The 21,520-nt window shown below is 44.2% G+C and overlaps 5 protein-coding genes and 1 long non-coding RNA gene across 12 annotated transcripts; 3 read left to right on the forward strand and 3 right to left on the reverse strand.

Moving 5' to 3' along the window:
- Positions 1-5,544: 5,544 nt before the first annotated feature.
- LOC135615802 (uncharacterized) lies at positions 5,545-6,502 on the forward strand. Its single transcript, XR_010488161.1, has 2 exons — positions 5,545-5,883; positions 6,112-6,502. It is a non-coding gene; the product is annotated as an uncharacterized LOC135615802 (long non-coding RNA).
- Positions 6,503-7,080: 578 nt separating this feature from the next.
- On the reverse strand, positions 7,081-11,070 carry LOC135581557 (E3 ubiquitin-protein ligase SDIR1-like). 7 transcript variants are annotated; one of them, XM_065114788.1, is made up of 9 exons: positions 10,952-11,070; positions 10,377-10,513; positions 10,218-10,275; positions 10,064-10,116; positions 9,735-9,963; positions 9,407-9,542; positions 9,227-9,278; positions 7,966-8,091; positions 7,081-7,425 (listed from the first exon to the last, which is right to left on the reverse strand). In XM_065114788.1, the coding sequence occupies exons 2-9, from the start codon at positions 10,452-10,454 to the stop codon at positions 7,309-7,311; spliced, it is 849 nt and encodes a 282-aa protein (XP_064970860.1). In that variant the 5' UTR covers positions 10,455-10,513; positions 10,952-11,070; the 3' UTR covers positions 7,081-7,308. The 7 variants fall into 7 exon arrangements, with proteins under 7 accessions (XP_064970860.1, XP_064970856.1, XP_064970857.1 ...); XM_065114784.1 differs by having other exon boundaries at positions 7,966-8,094; positions 10,825-10,964; XM_065114785.1 differs by lacking the exon at positions 10,952-11,070 and adding an exon at positions 10,703-10,830 and having other exon boundaries at positions 7,966-8,094.
- A 377-nt stretch (positions 11,071-11,447) lies between these two features.
- LOC135615804 (uncharacterized) lies at positions 11,448-14,919 on the reverse strand. The gene is made up of 4 exons (XM_065114792.1): positions 14,543-14,919; positions 14,137-14,298; positions 11,804-13,156; positions 11,448-11,733 (listed from the first exon to the last, which is right to left on the reverse strand). The coding sequence occupies exons 1-2, from the start codon at positions 14,885-14,887 to the stop codon at positions 14,137-14,139; spliced, it is 507 nt and encodes a 168-aa protein (XP_064970864.1). The 5' UTR covers positions 14,888-14,919; the 3' UTR covers positions 11,448-11,733; positions 11,804-13,156.
- LOC135614003 (uncharacterized) lies at positions 11,595-12,075 on the reverse strand. The gene is made up of 2 exons (XM_065110999.1): positions 11,804-12,075; positions 11,595-11,733 (listed from the first exon to the last, which is right to left on the reverse strand). The coding sequence occupies exons 1-2, from the start codon at positions 12,073-12,075 to the stop codon at positions 11,595-11,597; spliced, it is 411 nt and encodes a 136-aa protein (XP_064967071.1).
- A 507-nt stretch (positions 14,920-15,426) lies between the features above and the next one.
- On the forward strand, positions 15,427-19,251 carry LOC135615803 (transcription factor PCL1-like). Its single transcript, XM_065114791.1, has 2 exons — positions 15,427-16,500; positions 17,274-19,251. Coding segments are annotated over exons 1-2 (945 nt in total). The 5' UTR covers positions 15,427-15,556; the 3' UTR covers positions 17,275-19,251.
- Positions 19,252-19,555: 304 nt separating this feature from the next.
- LOC135615807 (uncharacterized) lies at positions 19,556-21,135 on the forward strand. The gene is made up of 3 exons (XM_065114794.1): positions 19,556-19,881; positions 19,965-20,225; positions 20,309-21,135. Exons 1-3 carry the CDS (start codon positions 19,560-19,562, stop codon positions 20,956-20,958), a joined length of 1,233 nt encoding a protein of 410 aa, XP_064970866.1. The 5' UTR covers positions 19,556-19,559; the 3' UTR covers positions 20,959-21,135.
- Positions 21,136-21,520: the final 385 nt, after the last annotated feature.

Below are 21,520 nucleotides of genomic sequence, written 5' to 3' on the forward strand. Positions count from 1 at the left end.
GGGCACGAGCCAAGCCACGAGAGTCAGCGCCAACATTGTCGTACGCGAGGGGGAATCAAGTCAAACGGCGGGCGGGGCCCGCTCGTGGCGCTCTCGTTAGGTGTGGCTCCCGGTTTTCTTGTCCGGTTTCGTCACGCGCGACGAATGACGCGGTCTCCCGGCCTCTCGCGAGCTTATCCCCCTGCTTGAGACGATCCCCTGTGTCGTTCGAGGGAGGGACCAGGGTTTTCCCCGATCCCTCGCCCCTATCGCTTCTTGTTCGGCTGTAATATCGCGTCTCCTCGGCCTTTGTGAGGTGGAAACGTCTGTTTCCTGTCCCATCAAAGACAAGTGCGAGTTGCGTCAATGCGTAGCTGGTCCAGGAACAAACACGCTTCTTCGTAGCTGGGCTCGATGCCTGATCTCACTCCGGAGAGAGAGTAGATCGAGTTAGCGGTGGTTCGTGATTGGGTTCGATGTGATCCAACTGTTGCCATTTGTCATATCATGACTCACCGGTGGTGGCAGATCAGGCATGTAGCGCCCCCACAGGCGCCTTGTCAAAGAGTCAACCTAACACCAAAGTTGACATGGACGAATTGTCCAGGATTTACCACTAAAGTCAGCCCACACAACCCGAATCACAGCCCATGTTCTTTCGGACCGGCCCTTTTGCCTAAAATCTCATGAAAGTGTAACTTGTACATGCGTGAGAGAGAGAGAGAGAGAGAGAGAGAGGGGAGTGGGGGGTGAGTGACGTAGCAATAAGGCTGAGAGTTGTCAGCCACCAAAGAAAGCATGCATGCACGTACGAACGTAGTCCCGACTGGTGTGAGGAGAAAGGGAGATCTGGGCGTATCCATCTTCGGGAAGGCCGCAAGGAGTCGACACGCTTGTCCTTTTCCCTGCCACTCCGGGCACTCACGGAGATTGGCTGGTCCGCCCGAGACTGGGGCCGCTCCTGCTGATGCTCTGCTGTGACGGGCGCGCTCTCCGGAAGGCCGCAGAAGCTGCAGTCGTCCTCTCTCTCCCCTGAGGCCATGCATGGCTTCTCTTCCTCTGTTGTGCTGTGCCTTGCCCTCGGCTGGGGGCGGGCGGGGCGAGGTGGGGGGGCCTCTCTGTCTCGGCTGTGAGATGGGATGGGAGATTCCTCCCGGTGTGATGATGGAGAGTGAGAAGATGTGGCCCTAAAAGCTTTGCAAACCAAGAAAGTTCCGACGTGACCAACGGAAATGGACAACAGATGGACGGACGGATGGATGGATGGATGGATGGATGTTTGATTCCAAAAAGCACGGCCAATGCATGGAGTTTGGTGGTTTTCGAGTTTTCCTTGTCTTCTTCTTCTGCGTATGGACCCGCTATGATGCATGGGAAAGTGGATGATCACCAAGCACGAACGATTGCATGATGGAACTGTACATCATCATAAATTTGATCTAGTAATGATTTAACACTCAGTAATGAAACCTTATATATATATATATATATATATATATATAGGGAATTAAATCATGTTCATTTTGCAAAGACGTAGGCCCATTTAGAGCCGTGCCTTCTTCGTTGGATTCTGCAGCCATGGCGGTGCATGGAAAATGCTCGGGGAAGGGGAGAAGAAAGGAACTGGCGCTTGGCTTTGGCGTTTAGAGAGCCGTCAAATCTCTCCCAGGTTAGGATGCTTGTTGGAAACGCAACAGATTCTTCCAACCCGAACGCCACCGTCCGTCAGCGGTGGCGCTCGATTCCTTTCCCTTTTCCCCTATGTTTCTGTCTTCAGGTCATGCTGCTTTCCCACAGAGGAAGGTTCTCTCTCCTTTTCTTGTGTCCACGGTCCATGGACGCCTGTGGCAAGTGGCCGAGGTCAGCAAGGAGTGAAACCAGTCCCTGGGGTTCCTCCTCCATATGTGCACACTTGGGACTTGCGTATACCTATATATATACCCCACCCTCTCCAATGGTTGTCCCTCACCAACCCTCCTCTTCTCCTCCTAGCTTCGGAGATCCTTAATTTAAGATCTTTTACGAGCTCTTCTTTTGTAGAGCGGGTCTTCTGTCGCCTCCTCCTTTTCTCATGTTTTGGCTTCTGTGTTCGGTGGCCTTTGGCCTTTGTGTTAGGTTTAGCGACGGGGATCATGAAGAGTGAATGCGTTCTACAGCTTCAAGCACCAGTCACTATTTGCTGGTGCAGCATCATCAAGATTCACAAGCTCTTATCAAACAACTCCATCTCTGTCTGAGGAGACTAAAGTCCTCAGAAGATAGGCTTGGAATATGAGAGATGTGAGAATCTTGATGATGCTGCATCGGCGGATACTGGCTATTCTAAGAGAGAGAGGAAGGCGTAGTAGTCATCGTCAGGTAACACACTATGATGGCTTTTCGTATGTTGTGATTGCAAGAGCAGATTGGTCACGCAATTGCATGTGAGGCTGCTCTGCGCGGCGTGTCATCTGCACTATCCCTCTGATATATGCATGGACGTGGAAACCAAGGATTCTTCTACTTGTTCACCGTCGCAACTTTTCTTGGTTCATGCATTGCAATTGCAAGAAGACCTAAGCGGCAATCTTTCCTTCCGATTTCCCTACTGGACTCATGGTCGCATGCCCATATGTTTCATGTGGTGGCTTGGAATGTTTGAGGTATCGATCAATGCTATTAACCAAGTATGTTCATCTCTAGCCGCATGTATTAAATGACAGCATTTGATTCTGTAATGAAGATGTAGTAGCTGACCAGGAGCTTTTTGTCGAACAGTATGATAGCAGATGGCACTCAAGTCAGCTCAAATCTATCTGAACCATACCTAATCACAATTTTCATTCATCTTGGCAGATACGTATGCTTGCCCGGAAAGATTATTCGACTGTTTCGATTCATTTGCCTGCTTTAATCTTCGTGATCAGCACTGTGGATGTAGCAGAAAGGCTTCCTTGTGGATCTCTACATCTCTCATCATGCATCAAGATCCAAAAACACAGGGAGTAAGCGTGCACGAGAGCAGGATGAAGATTAGATGGAACAGTTTAGTTTCGTTTTATGTGCAATTTACTCAAAAGTAATAATAGAGTAGTGTTTAGCGAGTAAAACATGGTCACATCCATGTGATGAGATTAAGCATTGTTTAGTGAAGCATGGATAGGTTTGACTGCTTACCAAATAAGAGGAGTAGGTTTTGACTGCCTCTTCGCAGCATCAAAGGATCGCCACATCCACGATATAGCTTGCAAAGCAGGTATCAATGGCTTAGAGACGATGTGTCTTACACATGCATGCATTCAAGTGCCCAAAAGATTCTCTCCGCATTACGACCATGTTTGCCAAAATGGAAACAACGTAGCTTAATCTGCTTGGGATCCACGAAGATTAATATGCGATCGTATATTATCCGAAATAGAATCTGATTTGATATTTATTTATTTATTTTATTTAGTGTTCATCTCAACTCGAGAAATATAAATAAATATCAATGAATATTATGCTATTTGAATTATGAATTGTGATGAATAACCAAACAAGTCCGATCTTCTACACTCGCATAATTTAGATTCATCTAATAAAATATTATTCCTCGCATATTTGGGATGATAGATGGGGGACTCACTGAAACCCGGCGTCACATGTCGTCGTCCCTCCGGCGTTTCTGGCGGTGGTTCACGCGGCCTCGGCCGTGCTTCTTGTCAGCTTCCGCTCACGGTCTCTGCTCGCTGCGTTGGTTGCTTGGCCGCCGACGGAGTCGGTGCCACACGAGACAGCGCGAGCAGCGCGTCGTTTCCGAGAAGCCGCACGTGCTACTGCGTCTTGTTTTGGACGCAGGAAATAATGTGTTGGAGCGTGTGGGGTTAAGATCACGTGGCAATAATAATAACAACAATAAGATCAGCCTGAGAGCTTATTAATATAGATAATATATATTTTGAAACTCGATTTTATCATTTTATTCATACTCATCTCAGAATCAATTAGTGAAAAAAGGAGTGTAATTATTAGTGTATGATATATTATTATTTAGGGATAATAATATAAAAAAAGCATCCTAAAGTTAATCTTATCCATACTTAAAATTGACAATCATCCACACTCAATTTGGATATTATTGTATATCCAATTAATGAGCAGTCTAAAATGACCTGAGTAATATGCATAAAATATTGCATATTCCGAAGGAAAATTTTGTATTTGTTTTTGTTGGGTCAGATTTATATGGGGAAGCACACTTGGAGGAGGAGGAGGAGGACTATAGATTCTTTTCCTCCGGCACCGATTAATGTGAATCCTAGGCGACACCATTTGAATGAAGTGGGAGTGACTGAAGCAAGAGAGTGCGCGAAGCCTTACCATGCCAAACAAGTTACTGCAGCAATGAATGCTGCTCAGGTCAGGTGAGTCGTAAAAGGGGAAGAGAGACCACTTGAATGAAGTGGGAGTGAATAAAGTGGAGAGAGACTGAAAGCTTTTACCATGAATGCTCGGCCCTGAGGAATCAGTTCATTGAAGCATAGTTAAGGAAGTCTGAAGAGGCAGCTGCTGATGGCCACTGACTGAGCTCTCTTTTGGTAATTGACTAAGACCACACCCCACGCTCACTGCAACGAGAAACAGATCGTTTGTGTAGATATGGTCTCGCTAATTGGATCTGCAGAGATGTGTTTATATAAGCAGTTTCAATTCCTGTAATCTCTTTTTATCTTTATCCTTTGTGACAATAATGCAGCAAGAAACAAACGACTGGTGTGCAATAGCAACAGCAGCAGCAGCAGCAGCGGCAGGAGGAGGTATTCTAAGCTCTCAAGTCCTTTTCCTTGCCTTTTCTTTGTCTCTTACGTTTTTGTCTAATGCAACGCAAAGTCGGATGCGCTGTGATCTCCCTGCGGTTTAATAGTCCAAGACGCGACCTCGGTGTTGGTCTCGGGAAACTCACTCTTCTTTAATGCAACCATGAGAGGAGATTTCTCATTTAAGCAAACAGGAGAAAGAAGGAGAGAGAGAGAGAGAGAGAGAGAGGGAGGGGGTACGATTTTCGAGGTAGAACTCCAGGTGGTGATACCCACTTCGCACCACCAATCCCTGATCGCCCTTGCAATTATAAATATCCAAACCCTGCTTCGTTTGGTTCGGCTTAACTCCATTATTGAGCAAGTCACTCCTCTCTCTCTCTCTCTCTCTCTCTGGCCATCTCTTTGCCACTATCTCTCTCATGCACGCATAACTGAGTTAGCTCTTTCAATATATACTTCAAAGTACGAAGAGGACAGGAGAAGGGGGAGATCTTAGATCTGGTGCAGTAGAAGACGGAGGAGATGGAGATCTACATGGATGAGAAGTGGAAGCTGTCGAAGAAGGAAGGCAGGAGTAGCTGCAGCGAGAGCAGAAGGGTGGCGGTGGCCGAGGGAGGAGGGCCTTTGCTCAAAGGATCAGCGAGCACAAAGGAAGGGCGGAGGACGACGACGCCGAGGTCCTTCTCGAGCCGGTGCGCCAGTCTCGTGAAGGAGCAGCGTGCTAGGTTCTACATCATGCGCCGCTGTGTCACCATGCTCATTTGCTGGCGCGACTACCCTTGACCTCGTGGAAGAAGAAGAGGAATACTTCATGATCTCTCTCTGTCTCTCTGTCTCTCTCTCAACCTACAGCGAAAGAAGGAAGAGAAGAGGAAGCCGATATATGGAGTCTTGGATGTGTTCCTTTTTTGTGTATACTTTTTGCCTTTTTTGTTTGTCTCAGAGTTTGTGGAGAGGCTCTGAGCCTCCATTAGGGCTGCAGGGACGGGATCTAAGAGCTAGGTGTGGTGGAGGTGTTCAATGCTCCACTGCAGTTTGCAGTGAGCTGTGACCTCAAGCAAAGCGTGAGAGAGAGAGAGAGGAGCTGTGTTCGACAGAGGCTACTTTTTTGGCACATTATTTTGAGGTACTCTGCAACCCATCTTCTTCCTTGTTACTGCCACATCAACTTTCAAGCTCGCTTTCGGCTGTTTCTTTTGGTGGATTTTGCTGATAACAGAGTGATTTGCTATGGTGGTGGCGGTGGCGGTGGTGGTGTTGGTGATGGCATCGACTGACATGAATTATTGGTTTCTGCGTGTGCTATTGTTTATTTCATGCATTTAATGGGTTGCGTCACTGTAACATCGTATAGGGTGGTGGGTATTCTCTACGCAGTGTGTTGGGACAAGGAACCAGACAACGTGAAGCGGGGCCTCCATGGCAGCGAGAGACGCTGCAATGTTGGCCCCTTCCATTCCTCGACGAGCCATCCTTCCTCTTTCTACGTGTACAAACGACGTCGTCGTCGTCGTCGTCGTCGACGGAGAGAGACGATGGAGGTAGGCATATGCTGGCTCGATCCACGATGAGGTGTCCGTGCTGCAGTGGCCCGTCCACTGCGAACTCTGCCTCTGGTTTTGGATTCTTTGGAGAGATTTGACACCAAGAAAGGTCTGTCTACAGGTGTCTCGATTTGGCCAATGCATCAAACAAACACGCCATTTAAACATCATTTATAATAAGATGGAGTGATGGAGCGGAAAGTACGATCGCCAATTAGACAACACGAGATCTCTCTCATGTGGGGTGCCAACACCGAGAACTTAAAGCTCGAGCGTTGGATCCACGAACGGACACCACACGTAATACGCAGCTTTATCCGGGCTCCATGGCGTGCGTACCTTCTCCCTCCCTTACCGATATACCTGTCTATTGGGTTGACCGTTGACCGGCTTAGTTGGGTCACGGTGGTTCGTGCGAGTCTGGACGGTCGGGATGGGTCGATCCATCCTCGCTTTGAGCCGGGTCTCGCGGTTGCAATGGCTGGTTCGATCATGTGATAGAATTGGACCGGAATTGCCGCGCCAATTCCAGAAGGGATTACTTTAAGGAGACACTGGCTCGAGATAAGGTCAAAATTGACACACAGCGTTGACCCGAACCGGTTCGTCCCGGGCCGGCGCAGGAAATCTCATGAAGCGAAATCACGTGGTGCGGGGCCCATCCGACGTGGCGAGATAATGAGAACACCGCCTACAAGTCGAACGGATGTGGCAGGTAGGTTATCATGCTTTGATTTGACGTGACATATCAGGGAAATGAAGAATCAATAGTGCCAACAGAAAGAGCACAATAATTGGCTACATTAGAGTTCTAAATCTGATGAGGATTGCAGGTGAGATGACTCAATAATTAGATAAGATATATACTTACAACAGGCTTAATACCAGCCGCTTTATCATTTAACTTGGTTAAGTAATGCCGTACATCGAGTTAGTTGTACTCGTCGTTGATGCAGCAGCAACTGCACCGGATGTGTATTGAGACATTGGATGGTGAATGTAACTAGCTAGACCATGTCCGCTTCACCATCATCACCTGCATGCCATCCAGAATTCACCCTGTGCTTGCAGACAGGGCATGTACCTTGCTGACGCAACCATGGATCGATACAGATTGCATGAAACTGCAAGAAGGGCAACCGATTCAGCAAATGCCAGGAAATTCATGTAAACCAACAATAATCTCACTAACTAATTTGATTAAGAGTGACACTTCAAAGAATTGCAACAGAGGATTCCTTCAAACCTTCTAATTCCTAAGCAAACTGCTGTTTTGCCCTGTAACAGATTCACTTAAGCTTGGATTAGTCGGAAATAATTATACAAAGCCAAGTGGAGGAGATGGAATAAATGGTTCGTATTTCTAGAATCCAAAATGTTGCATTCAAGTGTAAACCATTGGAGATCAAGGGAAGAGTCATGTGGGAATGGAACTCGTTTGGTTAGGAAACAGGCGTCGCACTTGATTAAGCTTGTCGGAATATGTCATGGAGTACCAGACAGAATCCTTGTCTCGATGGAGAACAGAAACACTTCCAAGGTTCAAGATCGGCAAGATGACAGAGCGATAAATAGAAAGTTCAATAAAAAATTGGCGACTTCTAGGATAAGCACTTCCTCGCTACATAGACATCTAAGTCTAGCATGGTATCGGTAGTTGTTACCTGATGCAAGCATGGTAAGCTTCTTATCAATTCTCCCACATTGACTTGCTCCAAGCAAACACTGCATGTCAGTTCATCTTCCGGAGTCTTCAAGTCCCCATCTAGTTTTGAACTCTCCTGCCTTTTCTGCTAGAGAATTGTGAGATTTTGTTAGGCAAGTAGGTAAGTAGAAGAAACCTAAAACTAGATATATCAAGAACAAGTGTATTCTAGATAAGCAGCAGAACAAGTTAGTATTATATCAACAAGTACCTCATAAGTAACAAAGTAGCTAGGAACTCTCATGTATCACCATCAATCTAGATACATCTTATTGGTTACTTCATATATTTTACATCTAATTCATGTGATATTAGACATTCTTAACACTAGTTGAATCACAAGCACCGAAGGGCATTTGGATCAAGCAGACTCCACAGAGAAGTGCATTTTAATTAATTCACCTCTTGTAATTTCAGTAACCTCATGGAATATCTAACAAATGGAGTTTCCACAGACTAGACTTTTCTACCATTAACTGCCAAAATTGTCCATAAAATTTAAAACTAAAGAGTTATTTTTGAGGTTGTATCACCTCTTTTTCTATATCTTCTCAATATTCCTTATGTAATGAATTCAAGTTCTGATGGCCCAACCTAGAGCAATCTTTTTCCTAGTAGAAACTAGAAACTTGGAATTGGGCCACTACTTCATAACCAACACATGGTCTAGTGAACTATAATATCTTACCAACTCCAATCAAACATATAATGCAAAGATATCGTTTTTTTTTTTTTGTCTGCATAATTCAAACTTCCGTTGGTATCGAATGAGCAACATAATCATACATTTAAAAAAGTATGTGATGATCTATACGAAAGAAGTTAGTAGTTGCCTAAAGAAAGAAACTTAGCAGTTTAATAATGTGCAAAACACAAGTAACAACAATGAATTAGAGTATGACCACTGATCCATATTTTCTACAATAAATAGTATATCAAGACAGACAGTGTGATAAGGATCTCATTCCTTTTCTAATAGAAAAATCAAAATAATACAAAATAAATTAGTGATACTATCTGGCAGTCATTTCAAGGAATATATTAAATTAAATACACATCTTGTATGTAACCCATGTTTGTTTTCTAAAATTTTAAACTAGAAGGCCAGAATGAATAAAAAAATTTAGAAACAAGCAAAAACAGTAATAACTTTTGAAAGATATAACAGTATGGTACAGCTTTCTGAATAAAAAAATTATTGACAGAATGCAAACAACTACCTCAGTTGCAGATACAGAAGAAGATGATGCCTGTTGTGGCAATGATCCACCACTACCCAAGGACAACCAAATATCAAAATGAGGATGATTTGTAAAAGCAACATAAAATTGAAAAGAACAAGTAATGAACAACTTTGAAAAACAAAGTTGCCCATGTACACCAAAGGAACTGAATCATGCCTTTGCCGACTGGTCGCAGACCCTTGGCGAGATTGGACCTTGTAGTTGTGTACAGGAAGGGCATTGATTTCTTCCTCTGTCATCGAAGGAGCATCAGGGGGATTATCAGAATCCAATGCTCTTAAAGCATCATAATCTGAAAGATTGAAAATGCATGATAAGCGTGAGCAAGCAAGCCTTTCAGGAAAAGAAAGAGGGTAACAACAAAGTAAGGCAGATGCAGAACAAGCAAAACAGTGAAAGCATAGCTTGATCAAAGTCTTAAAACTTCATCATCATCCAAGCAGGCAATGATGTAAGGTAAACTAAATATTCCAGAAACCTGTACCTAGATCATCGAATTCTCGATCAAGAAGAGCAAGTTGGAGCCTCAAGCTCTGTAAGCGCCCTCTTGTAGCAAAGGCTACGGATGGTGGAACATGCAACCGCAACTCTGTGCCCCCAAGGAAGCTACTGGCAGCTGCAGCGTGAGCTTGGGCTTGAGCCTGGAGTTGCTGCCAAGTTGCATACATCCTTAGGCTGGTGGCCATCAGAAACACTCCCAAAACAAGCCAAAGCTACATGCATAACGTACCCACAGAGGATGTCCTCTTTAAAAAGTGATACTAATAAGAAATTAAGAAACACATATAGAGAACATCAGCCATTAACAATTACCAGAAAATTGGGTGACATCTGATGTGAATTCAATATCATGAACAGAACAAGAACTGCAATGTTAATCATGCACATGAAATTAGGAGTGAATCCGCATAACCTAAACCAGAATGGAAGAATAGAAAGCCTCATCATCCAACAACGACAGCCGTACCGGTAAGAAGAAAAGTAGTCGAATTGTTATTAACAGGTCGACCGCCCACATGCATTCGCTATAACCAACAAACAACAAAAGGTCAATACAATAGATCATCCAGCAAAACCTTAGTTTATATGCAGGACACAGTTCAAACGGATAGGTTAAGAGGAATACCATCAGCCGCCTCTCGGGTATAAATCCTGGCAAGCCGCTCTCGATGTCCGCTCTACTTGTCCGTAAAACATAGCTCATGATTGCAGACGCTAATGCTCACCCCAAAACCACCTCTTGTCCTTACGAACCCGATTGCCCTGTTCCAACTCGATCAACAACATGGAACAACATCAACTAGAATTGATATACATGATCGAATCAATCAGAGCTAAAAGGGAACCACATTCACAGCAACGAAGAGACAGGATTCTGCCGCAAAGACAAGGCATTTCGATGAAATTCCACAAAATCCCGAACGCAAATTGCGAAACACGTTGAAGGGTTACCCTCGAATCGGACAGATCTAGGATCCCCAAGTCCCTAGATCACTGCAGCAGCAGAAACCCTAGAAGCATCGAGAGGAATCGAAAACAGCAATTTCTACCCATAAACGCGAGGAAACAGTTACCTTTAGATAGCGACCGGCGACCTTCAATCCTTGGGATGAAGTGACGGGGATATAATTCACATCGAGAAGCGATTTGGCCTGCAAGAGGTGGAGCGCCACGAGGCGGGCGAGAGGCGGAGGAAGTTACCTTTAGATAGCGACCGGCGACCTTCAATCCTTGCGGTGAAGTGACGGGAATAGAATTCACATCGAGGAGCGATTTGGCCTGCAAGAGGTGGAGCGCCACGAGGCGGGCGAGAGGCGGAGGGAGCCGCGGGCTTACAGGTTGTGCTACTTCGCGGAACCACTTAAGCTATTTCACGAATCATGACACTGGTTTCTAAACGGATCGGATACGGGACATTCATGTCGGGTCCAACTCATCCAAATGGGCCCACTGACGCTGCACGGCTCCACCAGTGGGTCCCACGCATATACATATAATCTCTGTCAGTTGACTTTTGTTTCACTCTCATTAAAGTTGTAATTGATATTAATTGATAATAATAGTAATGGTAATGGCATTTTAAATATTTTATTTTTTTTAATATTTTAACTTAAACTATAATTATAATTATGATTAGTAGTATATGATAGAATTTACCTAAAATTAATTTGCGTTCCTCAGCAATTGCACATAAAGATGCACATAAAGATGGATTCATTTTCTTCACAGTTGTACAGAGTACAAACAGTAATGTTAACAGTCATGGTGGCTGAGGGGAGAGCGAGAGAGAGAGAGAGAGAGAGAGAGAGTAGTCAGCTTCTGCAATCACAAGAGCATGGATCCCTTATTTGTCGATTTGTCCCAACTTCCCCAGCCCATTGCAACGAGGACAAACTATCTGAGATTGATCCTTCCTTGCTGCATTAGCCCTCAGTGCCGCCCCAGCTTGCCTGACGAACCCAGCTCCGTCACACTCTGGGCATCTGCATCAGATACGGTTGTTGTGGGCTTAGGAGGGATGAAGGAGAAAGGACGGGAGGAGGGGCAACTTACATGTCCCTGCGAGAGAAGAGTATGGGGAAAGCAGTGCCGACAAGCGCCACACCGATGGCTCCGGCGATCAGATACGTGTTGCTGTCGGACGACAGCTCCCCGACTGCCGACACCGCCACCACCCTGGAAGCAGCAGGCCTTCTGCCGCACCAAGGAAAGGCCGGAACCGCCGGGCGCAGGGAAGGCGCGACTGCAGCAGCCGGTGGTGGCCGAGGGGAGGAAGAAGAAGAAGAAAGAGGTGAGGGAGCTGAGAAGGGAGCCACGGAAGCCATCACTGATCTCTCGACGTCTGAAGCGGCTCTCCTTTCTTCGATATATTGATCTCTGTGTGGTGGTGGTGGTGAAGGTTGGCGTTGATTGGGGCCTCAAAAGCAGGATAAGTGCACATCAGTTGTCCACTTGCTCTCCGATTGGATTTGCTCGTTGTGGATAAGATGGGACCAAATGCGATCCGCCATTGTTCTACCTCCAACCGCAGACCCATTTCTCACTCCACCAAACATCAAGGGGGGCCCTTTCAAGTTTCATCTCTCTTCGCCTTGTCCATCCATGCCTGGAGTTCATGAAGCTCTGGTCTCTTTCTATTTTGCAGGTCCCTCTTCAAGTTTCTTTTTGGTGGACTTGTACTTTGAATTGAATCCTTCACTCTCTTGGATCTTGATCTATGGCTTGTCAGAATTCCATCCTAATTTCAGATGGACAATCATAATATGACCATCAAGTTGTAAGTAGACAAAAGTTCTCTGCCTTTTTTGTTAAGATGAGATGAACAATGGCAAGAAAATTGTTTTATATGCTTGCATAAATTGGGTGAAAAATGACAGAAAATTCTTTTAATCATAACAAGGTGTTTTTTTACAATTAAACCGAATAAGTTCTCTACATTGCTCATCACAGTAAACTCAAGATGTGATGTTGAAATAATACTCCAGAGCTCAATTTACTCCAAACATGATGCAGAGGAAAACAGGCCAACCATATAGAATGGAGATAGTAAGCTTATGCTTCTGTTTGAATCATTTGAACTGTTGATGCATTTCCTTCCATTTTACAAGATATAGAACTTAAGAGAAATTTCATTGCCGGTTGCATCACATATATATATAGAAATTTAAAGGGAAGTATGTATACAAGTGAGACTACAGATGAACACAGAGAAGATCAAAGCAACTTCAGGATCATTAATCACAATGTGAGAATACCATGCCGTCAGGTAAAAAAACAAAGAACAAATAAGAGAACAGAGCAAAGAAATGTGTTGAGATCATAAAAACAGGTAGATAGATCTACATATCAAAATTTTGATATCCCATGCTGCCTTGGCATGCCATGAAAAGGATGATCTGCGGATACCTGCGGGAAGATAGATATGATTAGCATAACATAGAGAACTAACATTAGATTTCTGAAAATGTTAAAATGTTAACTTTAAAGGATGAAGTTCATTAGTTTTGTTCCTATCTGATAAAGCAAGCTCGGTATGGCAACAATGACTGCTGAATACTGGAAGTGATCCCTTCTTGAAAGACTAAGAGCATCAGTGAACCCATAAAACATGTTTGATGTTATGCAAATAGTTCATTTAAGAATATCACTAGTACGTTCGAACATAAAAAGAAAACGAGCATTGGTAAATGTTAATATTGCTCTTCTGAGTCTGTGTGCATTGACCTTCTTCGTACCCCGCATCGCATAAGAAGCTAAATCCAGACAACTAAATCAGATTCCAATATTGATCGATGTGTTTTCTCTGAGGAAGTTCTTGAAAAGTTGATAGAAAAATAGACACAATCATCTGCTGACATACAGTGCTGTGAAGTATGACTAGACCAAAACTTGCTTTTTATTTTGAAGGAATCAGACAAGTGCTCAGAAGATGCAGAGTTCCGTAAAGCAGAAATCCCTTGATAAATTGTTATCGAGGAAATTGAAACCTCAGCAAGGAACCATTAACAATTTAGCAAACTGGGTTTATTTTTCTGATTTTTACTTTTAATAAGTGTTCAACAATTTGGCTTCTTCTTCTTGTCCTTTGCTTATGATTATGATTTAAGCAGAAGAGGAGGCCAAGAAGTTGCCCCATTTACAAGTTTCTTGTTTAGGGATCAGAATGACTGTTCTTCTTGCACAACAATTCAACTCCAAGCTTCAACTCAGAATTGAATGGTATGCGTTCAACATGCTGTGGGAAGCAATTAAGCAATGCCAAAGCTAATGCTACAACATGTTTATGAACTTCAAAGTAATTTCCTGAAAGAAAGAGAGAGGCACTAAAAATGAGGCTAAGATTCTTAAAAGCACTGAGAAAAAGGATTGAGAGAGAACATATGGACCTAATCCTCATCTTCTTCAATCTTCTGGCCAAAGCCTCTTGGTCCAGTCCTTGCCTTGGCTTTTGCTTTCTTTCCTCCCTTCTTCTTCTTTTCTGCATCTTCTTTCTCAAACTTCTCTCTTTCTCTTTTCCTCAGAAAATCTTGCACTGCCAAGTAGATCACCTGCCCCAATCGCAAAACCAACAATTCATGCCCAAAAAGGCAAAAAGAAATCAAAATTTGTCTTCCTCTTTGCAAACAAGATTACATCTTTGATGCATCACAATCAAGAAACGGGAAAAGAAAGCTCGTACTTAAATTCAACCGCAGGAAGAGGTAAAAGTTAAGGCTTTTACATTCAGATGCGTCAAATTTGTCCCATTAACCAAACCTAGGATCGAAACCAGAGGAGAAGGAAGATTATTACCCCTATGGTGAGGATGGAGAGTCCGATAAAGGCGACGACGAGTAAAGCAGAGACGACGGTGGATGCAGCGCTGTCTTCAGCAGCGGCGGGAATAATCTGCTGGGCCTTCTCCACGGTGGCCTCCGGCGGCAAAGTTTCCTCCGCGACAGCCGAGACCCGCCAAATTCGAGAGCTTTTGAGTGAATCTCCTCCAAACCTTCTCTTCCGTGTGCATAGATCTAGTCGAGGGCGACCGGAGGTGGTCAGTCGGGGACTCGGATCGAAGCATAGCTTGGAAGAAGCACGGGAAGCGCATTTGGGAGCAGCGAGGAGGAGAGGAGACGAAGATATGGTTGATGTTGCCATCCTCTCATTTGCTTCCCTCTCTCTTTCCTCCCCTTGACGGTTGTGATCTAAATAACCTGAAACAAACAGCCATTAGATGATAGATTGACGGCCTTGATCTGCTGGAACAAACCACTGAGACGGTCGAAAGAAGTCGCAGTGGGAAAAGTGCAAATAGAAGTGGAAAATCCAAAGCACAACGCTTACAGGTCCACGTCCCTTTCCAATTCCATATTTGTCGAAGGTACCCGCTCACCGACCTGCATCGCTATTGGAGGTACCAGGTATTACCTCACAGTGGGCCATAGCGGCATACAGGAAAAATTAAGGCTAGTCTAACGGGTACGTAGGAAACTGGTTCGACAAGCGGGGGCTTGATATCTGCCGTCCAAGCGATCTCGTCAACCGACGGTTCGGATGAGATGGAAGGAACAACGAACGGTGGATGTCATCTCCATCAAGCGACCATCGGCCACAGCGTAGCACATAAATTTGCACTTTGCCCCAAAATAAATAAATATATGTCCGAATATCCCCAGAAGACACTCCTTTCACAGTAAATATCCACCGCCCCCGCCCGCTCTCTCCTCCTCTCCGTCTTCAAGAATTCCGTCTCCTCACCGTCGATTATCCACCAACTCGTTCTTTCTCGTACCTGAAACCCTAATCTTTGTATTCGAATTCTCAATCATGGGCGAGGAGGCGGGCAGCGATGACGAATTCGACCGCCTCTCGGCTGCCGACGATGTAAGCAGCGGCGGCGACGACGACGACGGCAGGGTTCTCGAGTGGGAGCTCGGCCTCCCTAGCGGCGAGGAGCTCACTCCACTGTCCCAGCCCTTGGTGCCGCCGCAGCTTGCCTCGGCTTTTAGCGTCAAGCCAGAGCCGGCCCGGACTGCTCTCGACGTCCATCGGGCCTCCCAGTCCACCATCTTCGGCCTCCGCCGCGTCGCCCCCTCCTCCGATGCCTCCGCCGCCTTCAGATCCTTCTCCCCCTTCCCGCCCGCCGCCGCTGATGAAACCGTGGCCTTTGAGGGCGACGATCCGGTGGTCGCCGGTGAGTCTTCAGGCAAAATCCCACTTTTTGGGCCCATTTCCCCCTGCGCTGAATCGCCGGAGGCGGAACCGTCTACTCCCCAGCCGGACGATTCGAGCGACGACCACTCCGCGAGGGCCCTGAAGCGGCCGCGCCTCGTCTGGACGCCGCAGCTCCACAAGAGGTTCATCGATGTGGTCACCCATCTGGGGATCAAGAACGCGGTGCCGAAGACCATCATGCAGCTGATGAACGTGGAGGGACTGACGAGAGAGAACGTCGCGAGCCACCTCCAAAAGTATAGGCTTTACCTGAAAAGAATGCAAGGAATCCCAGACGAGGGGCCCTCGCCATCGGATCACCTGTTCACCTCAACGCCGCCGGCGACACAGAATCTTCACGAGCAACATGTCCACACACCCATGCGGTATGCCATGCCGGCTATGTTCTCAATGCCAGTCTTTGGAATGGCTCCTCCACATGGACATGGTCGTCCGATCACAATGGTGCCGGCTGTACACAATCACGGAAATGGAGCTCATCATGCGTTTGAGCCACAGCATCCTTATGGAGCTTTCAGCGAGCGGCACAAGGATTGGTATAGTGGGAACAGTTTTGGTTCCATAGCTTCGTATCCACATGTTACTCCTAAAAACAAATAGGATTTTGACTGAATCAAGAGCTTTGCTTCTCGCTACTTTTTTCTGCCGCTGCCATGGGTTTTTCTGGAACTTGTTTAATAGGAAACCATGCAGCTATATCATCTGTTATCTGCTTTGATTTATATGCTTAGATTAAGTCACTTTGTTAAACTGTGATTATTTTCTTGCGAGGTTGCGTTGAGCTTACAGAGTACTATTTACCATGAATGCGTAGGGAGAATTGTATGGTCTCAATAATTTTTTATGCAATAACTACCATACAATTATTGAAAGGAGTTTTCCAATACCAGTTAACAAGATGAACTTTGAATGTAGTTTTCGGTTTATGCAATGTACCAGGCACAAGCATGTTGGAGGCAGTAGTAGCAAAGGTTTTTATTTTTCTTTTTTTGTTTTGAAACTTTCTTCGATGAAGATGATGATTGCTCTGAAGGATTTTATGTCAGATAATTCTCATTTAAAATTATCTTGCAAACTGATGCTTTTAATATTATCCGAAGGAGGGTTTATTGGTCGGCATAAAGATCTTTTCTTCTTTTGATCCACCACTTAATCCTCTTTCAGAGCAAGAATGAGATAGTCGTTCATCTTAAATTTTAAGCATTCATCAGCTGGTTATCTAATTGAATTGCCCAACTTTTAGTTCTTCTGCTTTCTCTTGTGCTCCTGTATACAACATCAGTTTATTTTTCATTGTAATTTTTGACAGATTGCTACTTGATCACACTATGATGTGCTTAAATGGTGAATGAAGGACTCCTAATTTGACAGGAATACGGGAAGGCCTAGATGGTTACGGCTTAGGTTATGAATTATGAACTTGAGCTTGTCTTTTGAAGTCTAAAAGAAATGTTAGCAATATCATAGTCAAGAAATCATGCCTATACAATTGAGTCAATAGATGTTCTGTTTTTCTGTCAGTTTCCAAATATTGTTGATATTTGGTTCGAGTAGTTTTGAAAGGGGAACGCTTCCATAGAAAAAAACCGGACTCATGCTATCTGGTTATTGCTGTATTAATTCACCGTTAATGCTGCTTTATATATTATTTAATGATCTTTGTACACAAATTGTGTTGTGTAAAAGTTGCTTAGGGTGTTTTTGGTTCGCTTCAAAGTGGATCAAAGTAGAATTTGGTTTGAAGTGAGCTTGCTTCATTTCGCTACTAGTGAAGGATACTATTTAAAAGAAGTCGGAAAGAACTCCAGCTCCATATCTTGACTGCTGCTAGGTAGGCCTGAAGTAAAGGTCCAAGATCAAGCATACCTCCTCTATAGAACTTGTCTATGGATGCACATGGACGGAACATTTGTCGTTTGAACCCTGAGGCTGAAAAAACACACCTGTATCACATCTTAGGTCAACCCACCATTTACGTTCCATCTCCAAAGTGATATAAAGTATTTATCATTGCCACACATTTATTCTTGATGGTGAGTTTATTGCATTTCATCAGTAAGGTATCTGATACACAGTGAAGAAAATGTCACTGCATACAAAACAACAGAACTTGCGGTACTACTCAATAATATATTATGCATTTAGAGGTTGGATTTTTTATGCTCTTATGTGATTGGCTTTATTATGTTATTAAAATATTGTCTAAAGAATTTTCTTGTTCATATTGTTGTCTATTCTAACCAGAGAATATCTCATTTCAGGTTTAGATTGTGTTTTTCTCGATGTCTATTTTCTTCGGTCTCCATTTTCTTTCCTTGTCTCATGTAAGTCTAAATCAACAATTGCATGTCACAATTGTACTGAACTGTGAGGACATGGTAGCAAAACTCAGCATGGAGCTGTGCCATTGGTACGGCAACACGGCATTGGTTTTTCAGAGAGCCTCTACCGGTTGGCACAAAGCATGAACAGAGGAGTCCTTTTTTTTTCCGCTTTACATATTCTCTTTGATGTGTGGTTTAATGATGCCTAAAAATATTTTTTTGACTTTTAGTATCTACTTATTGTGACTGTGTCTCTATTCATAGTGTTAAGACCCCATACTTGATCTGCCTTTTATGACTTTTTATGTGGTAGTTTTACATGATTATGGTAAATTGTAGTTATTGGTCTAAATATTTCTTGCATGTGAGAAATGGATGCCTGTTATTTCATCATTAATTGCAAATTATCTGCTGCCATGTCGTCCAAAATCTGCCAGTTTGGTCTAACAATTTTTTGTTGTTTGAGAATATTAATTCTTCTGTCCATTTCATCATCCAGTAATTATAGCTCTCTTTTAGATAGTACTACAGTAGCTCTTTGACTTGTTACTAAATGAACTGTGATATGTTTCTCTCATTTATAGTACACATTTCAGGAGAAATTGCATTTAGTTGTTCTTACAGGCATATGAAGCTATACCAACACAACTTTGATGGGGATATGTTACAAGAATAAGATTCACTTGTAAAATGGGCTTAATGTTTTCAAGATAAACATTTCTTTTATTTTGCTGCATTTGGTGTATTGAAGTGAAGGAGGTCAATGATGTTGTTATTGATAATAAGATTGGAGAAAGAAGGAAGGTTGTAGAGAAATGAAAATATATGGCATGCTTATGCTTCATACTTCTTGTGGGATTTAAAGTACGAAAATGTATGGCAACTTAGAGAAAACATCAAAATCATTTCCAACATTTGCTACTGTAGAATTTGGAATCATTTTGAATGGAAAACACTGCATAATTTTAAGGTCTCCTATCGTATCAACTCGCAAATCATGTGTGTGTGTATATATATATATATGTATATATATATATATATGTATGTATATATATATATGTATGTATATATATATATATATGTATATATATATATGTATATGTATATATATATGTATATGTATATATGTATATATATGTATATGTATACATATATATGTATATGTATATATATGTATATATATATATGTGTGTATGTATATGTATATGTATATGTAATATACATATATGTAGAGAGAGAGAGAGAGAGAGAGAGAGAGAGAGAGAGAGATTATGGGTTGCCGAATTCGTGTAGAGAGTCTTCAATGGTCCACACAGGCACGGCTCGACGAAGGGTGGTCAAGAAATGCCACCTTCTCCGCACCACCCAAACCTCCTCAAACTTGGCAAGCTTTTGCCGCTCCTTCCCTGCTTAAATGCGGTGCGATCCCTCCATGCTTCTTTTGCGAGTTGATGAGACCTCTCGCGTTGCTCAAGTCCAGGAAGGGAAGAGAGAAAACGCAAATGGCTCAATCAGGGAGGAACAGATTACATTTTCTTGACTACTGTCCGGGGAAACACCATCTTCCGGCCAGCAATCTGCACCCGCATAAAGGTTTCACTCTCTCTGCATGTTTGAGATCCTTGTTTTCCTTGATCGCTGCTACTGATTTAGATGAAGAGGCAACGCGTATGAAGGTGTGTCGTCTCCGCGTGGACATTGGTCGGCGCCGACGACGCCAACCTTCAGGGAATTCTACGACCATGAAGACTACCACCACCACCATGCGAAGAAGTCGGTGCTGGTGAAGGTGAAGGAGAAGGCAAGGAAGTGGAGGCAGATGCTTCTGAAGAAGAGACATGGGCAGGGGAAACACAACCCCACACCACCCTGGGGAGTTAGCTTGGACGCGGGGCTCGAAGAAGCAGACGAACATCCCCGCCACCATGGCGCCTCGGGTAAGAACAGTCGACACGTCCTCCTCTCTTTGGAATTGAAATTGAGAAGATAGCATGGGTTGATTTGATGCCTGTGATGTCAGTGTCCGAGTCAGAGACGGCACCGTATGCTCCTGCCGTTGACTCTGCTCCAGCGAATCATTCGAGTCCGCAGGTGAAATCAACAGTTACTCTACTCAGTACGACAGACGAGGAATCGGAGACGATGCAGAAGGATGAAGTGCGTAGTGAGCAACCGGCGTCGGACGACCACCTCGGCGCAGTCAAGGATCTACCCATACCAGACAGGACTGTAGTGCCTGCTGCCATCGACAAGGCTCCCATGAAGGATGAGTCCATGGATCAAAAACCAGCCGGCAACAGCAATAAGACCCTGAGCGAGACGGTAACGGAGATGCTCACGCCGGCGTACGCTGCGGTGTCGGAGGCGACCCAAGCAATAGCCTCCAAGTTCCAGGGATCGAGTCCAAGGTACGAGATGGTCGCCAAGCAAGTGTGGGACAAGGGGGTCTCCATGAAGGAGTATCTGATGCAGAAGCTGGAGCCCGGAGAGGAAGACAGAGCTCTGTGCGAAGTCATTACCGGGGCGGTGAGCCCCAGAAATGTGAGCCATGGCTGTGCTGAAGCAGGCGCTGTGAAGACCAGGGAGGAAGCAGTCTCGTCTTTGACGGGAAAGGAGGAAAGCGAGGGGTCACCCATACCGGTCTCCACGAATCCTCATGCAGGAATGTAATGGTGTGAGTTCGCCATGGACACACAGGACATACTGAAGACGAAGAGACTTAGGAGATCAAACAGTAGCAGCATACCAACTCATACATCATGACGATGTCAAATTATTATTCTCTTTTTGTTCTTATTTTTTCTTGAGGGTAAGACCACGAAGTCAATGGAACATAGTTTGACTTTAGCAGCTCTCCCTTCACTAAGAGAAATGAGGAGAAGATTAGATTGTATACCAATAATCATACATCCTTCAGTGTCACTGAGTAGTCTTCAGGATGGAGAAGATATGGAAGTGTGCATGCTGTTTGAGTTACCAGATAGGATGCAACCATCGTCACTTCCATCCAAAGAATCAACAAGGGCTTGCTGTTCCTCCATTAGAGAGCTGTGTCACAGTCTCTTGGTGCTCCTACTCTGCATAGAATCTATCAATAACATGAACAATCATAACTTGCTAATGATTTAATGATCCTTCCTGATCACAGTTTCTTTAAGCATGGCCAATCTGCGTCTTAAATTACCATGAAGATGTTAGTATGAGTAAGAAAATACCAAACAATATCAGGTCC

This window comes from Musa acuminata, chromosome BXJ2-6 (genome assembly GCF_036884655.1).
Source record: "Musa acuminata AAA Group cultivar baxijiao chromosome BXJ2-6, Cavendish_Baxijiao_AAA, whole genome shotgun sequence".
NCBI classification, from domain to species: domain Eukaryota; kingdom Viridiplantae; phylum Streptophyta; class Magnoliopsida; order Zingiberales; family Musaceae; genus Musa; species Musa acuminata.

Coding starts and splice junctions, on each gene's coding strand:
- LOC135581557 (XM_065114784.1), bottom strand. CDS start 10,454: ATGAGCTATGTTTTACGGACAAGTAGAGCGGACATCGAGAGCGGCTTG. Junction 10,117..10,217: donor GACTACTTTTCTTCTTACCG/GTACGGCTGTCG, acceptor TTAACATTGCAG/TTCTTGTTCTGTTCATGATA. Junction 8,095..9,226: donor CTTCTGTATCTGCAACTGAG/GTAGTTGTTTGC, acceptor ACAATTCTCTAG/CAGAAAAGGCAGGAGAGTTC.
- LOC135615804 (XM_065114792.1), bottom strand. CDS start 14,887: ATGGCAACATCAACCATATCTTCGTCTCCTCTCCTCCTCGCTGCTCCC. Junction 14,299..14,542: donor TCTCCATCCTCACCATAGGG/GTAATAATCTTC, acceptor CGATTGGGGCAG/GTGATCTACTTGGCAGTGCA.
- LOC135615807 (XM_065114794.1), top strand. CDS start 19,560: ATGGGTTGCCGAATTCGTGTAGAGAGTCTTCAATGGTCCACACAGGCA. Junction 19,882..19,964: donor CAATCTGCACCCGCATAAAG/GTTTCACTCTCT, acceptor ACGCGTATGAAG/GTGTGTCGTCTCCGCGTGGA. Junction 20,226..20,308: donor CCGCCACCATGGCGCCTCGG/GTAAGAACAGTC, acceptor CTGTGATGTCAG/TGTCCGAGTCAGAGACGGCA.
- LOC135615803 (XM_065114791.1), top strand. CDS start 15,557: ATGGGCGAGGAGGCGGGCAGCGATGACGAATTCGACCGCCTCTCGGCT.
- LOC135614003 (XM_065110999.1), bottom strand. CDS start 12,075: ATGGCTTCCGTGGCTCCCTTCTCAGCTCCCTCACCTCTTTCTTCTTCT. Junction 11,734..11,803: donor CTCTTCTCTCGCAGGGACAT/GTAAGTTGCCCC, acceptor TATCTGATGCAG/ATGCCCAGAGTGTGACGGAG.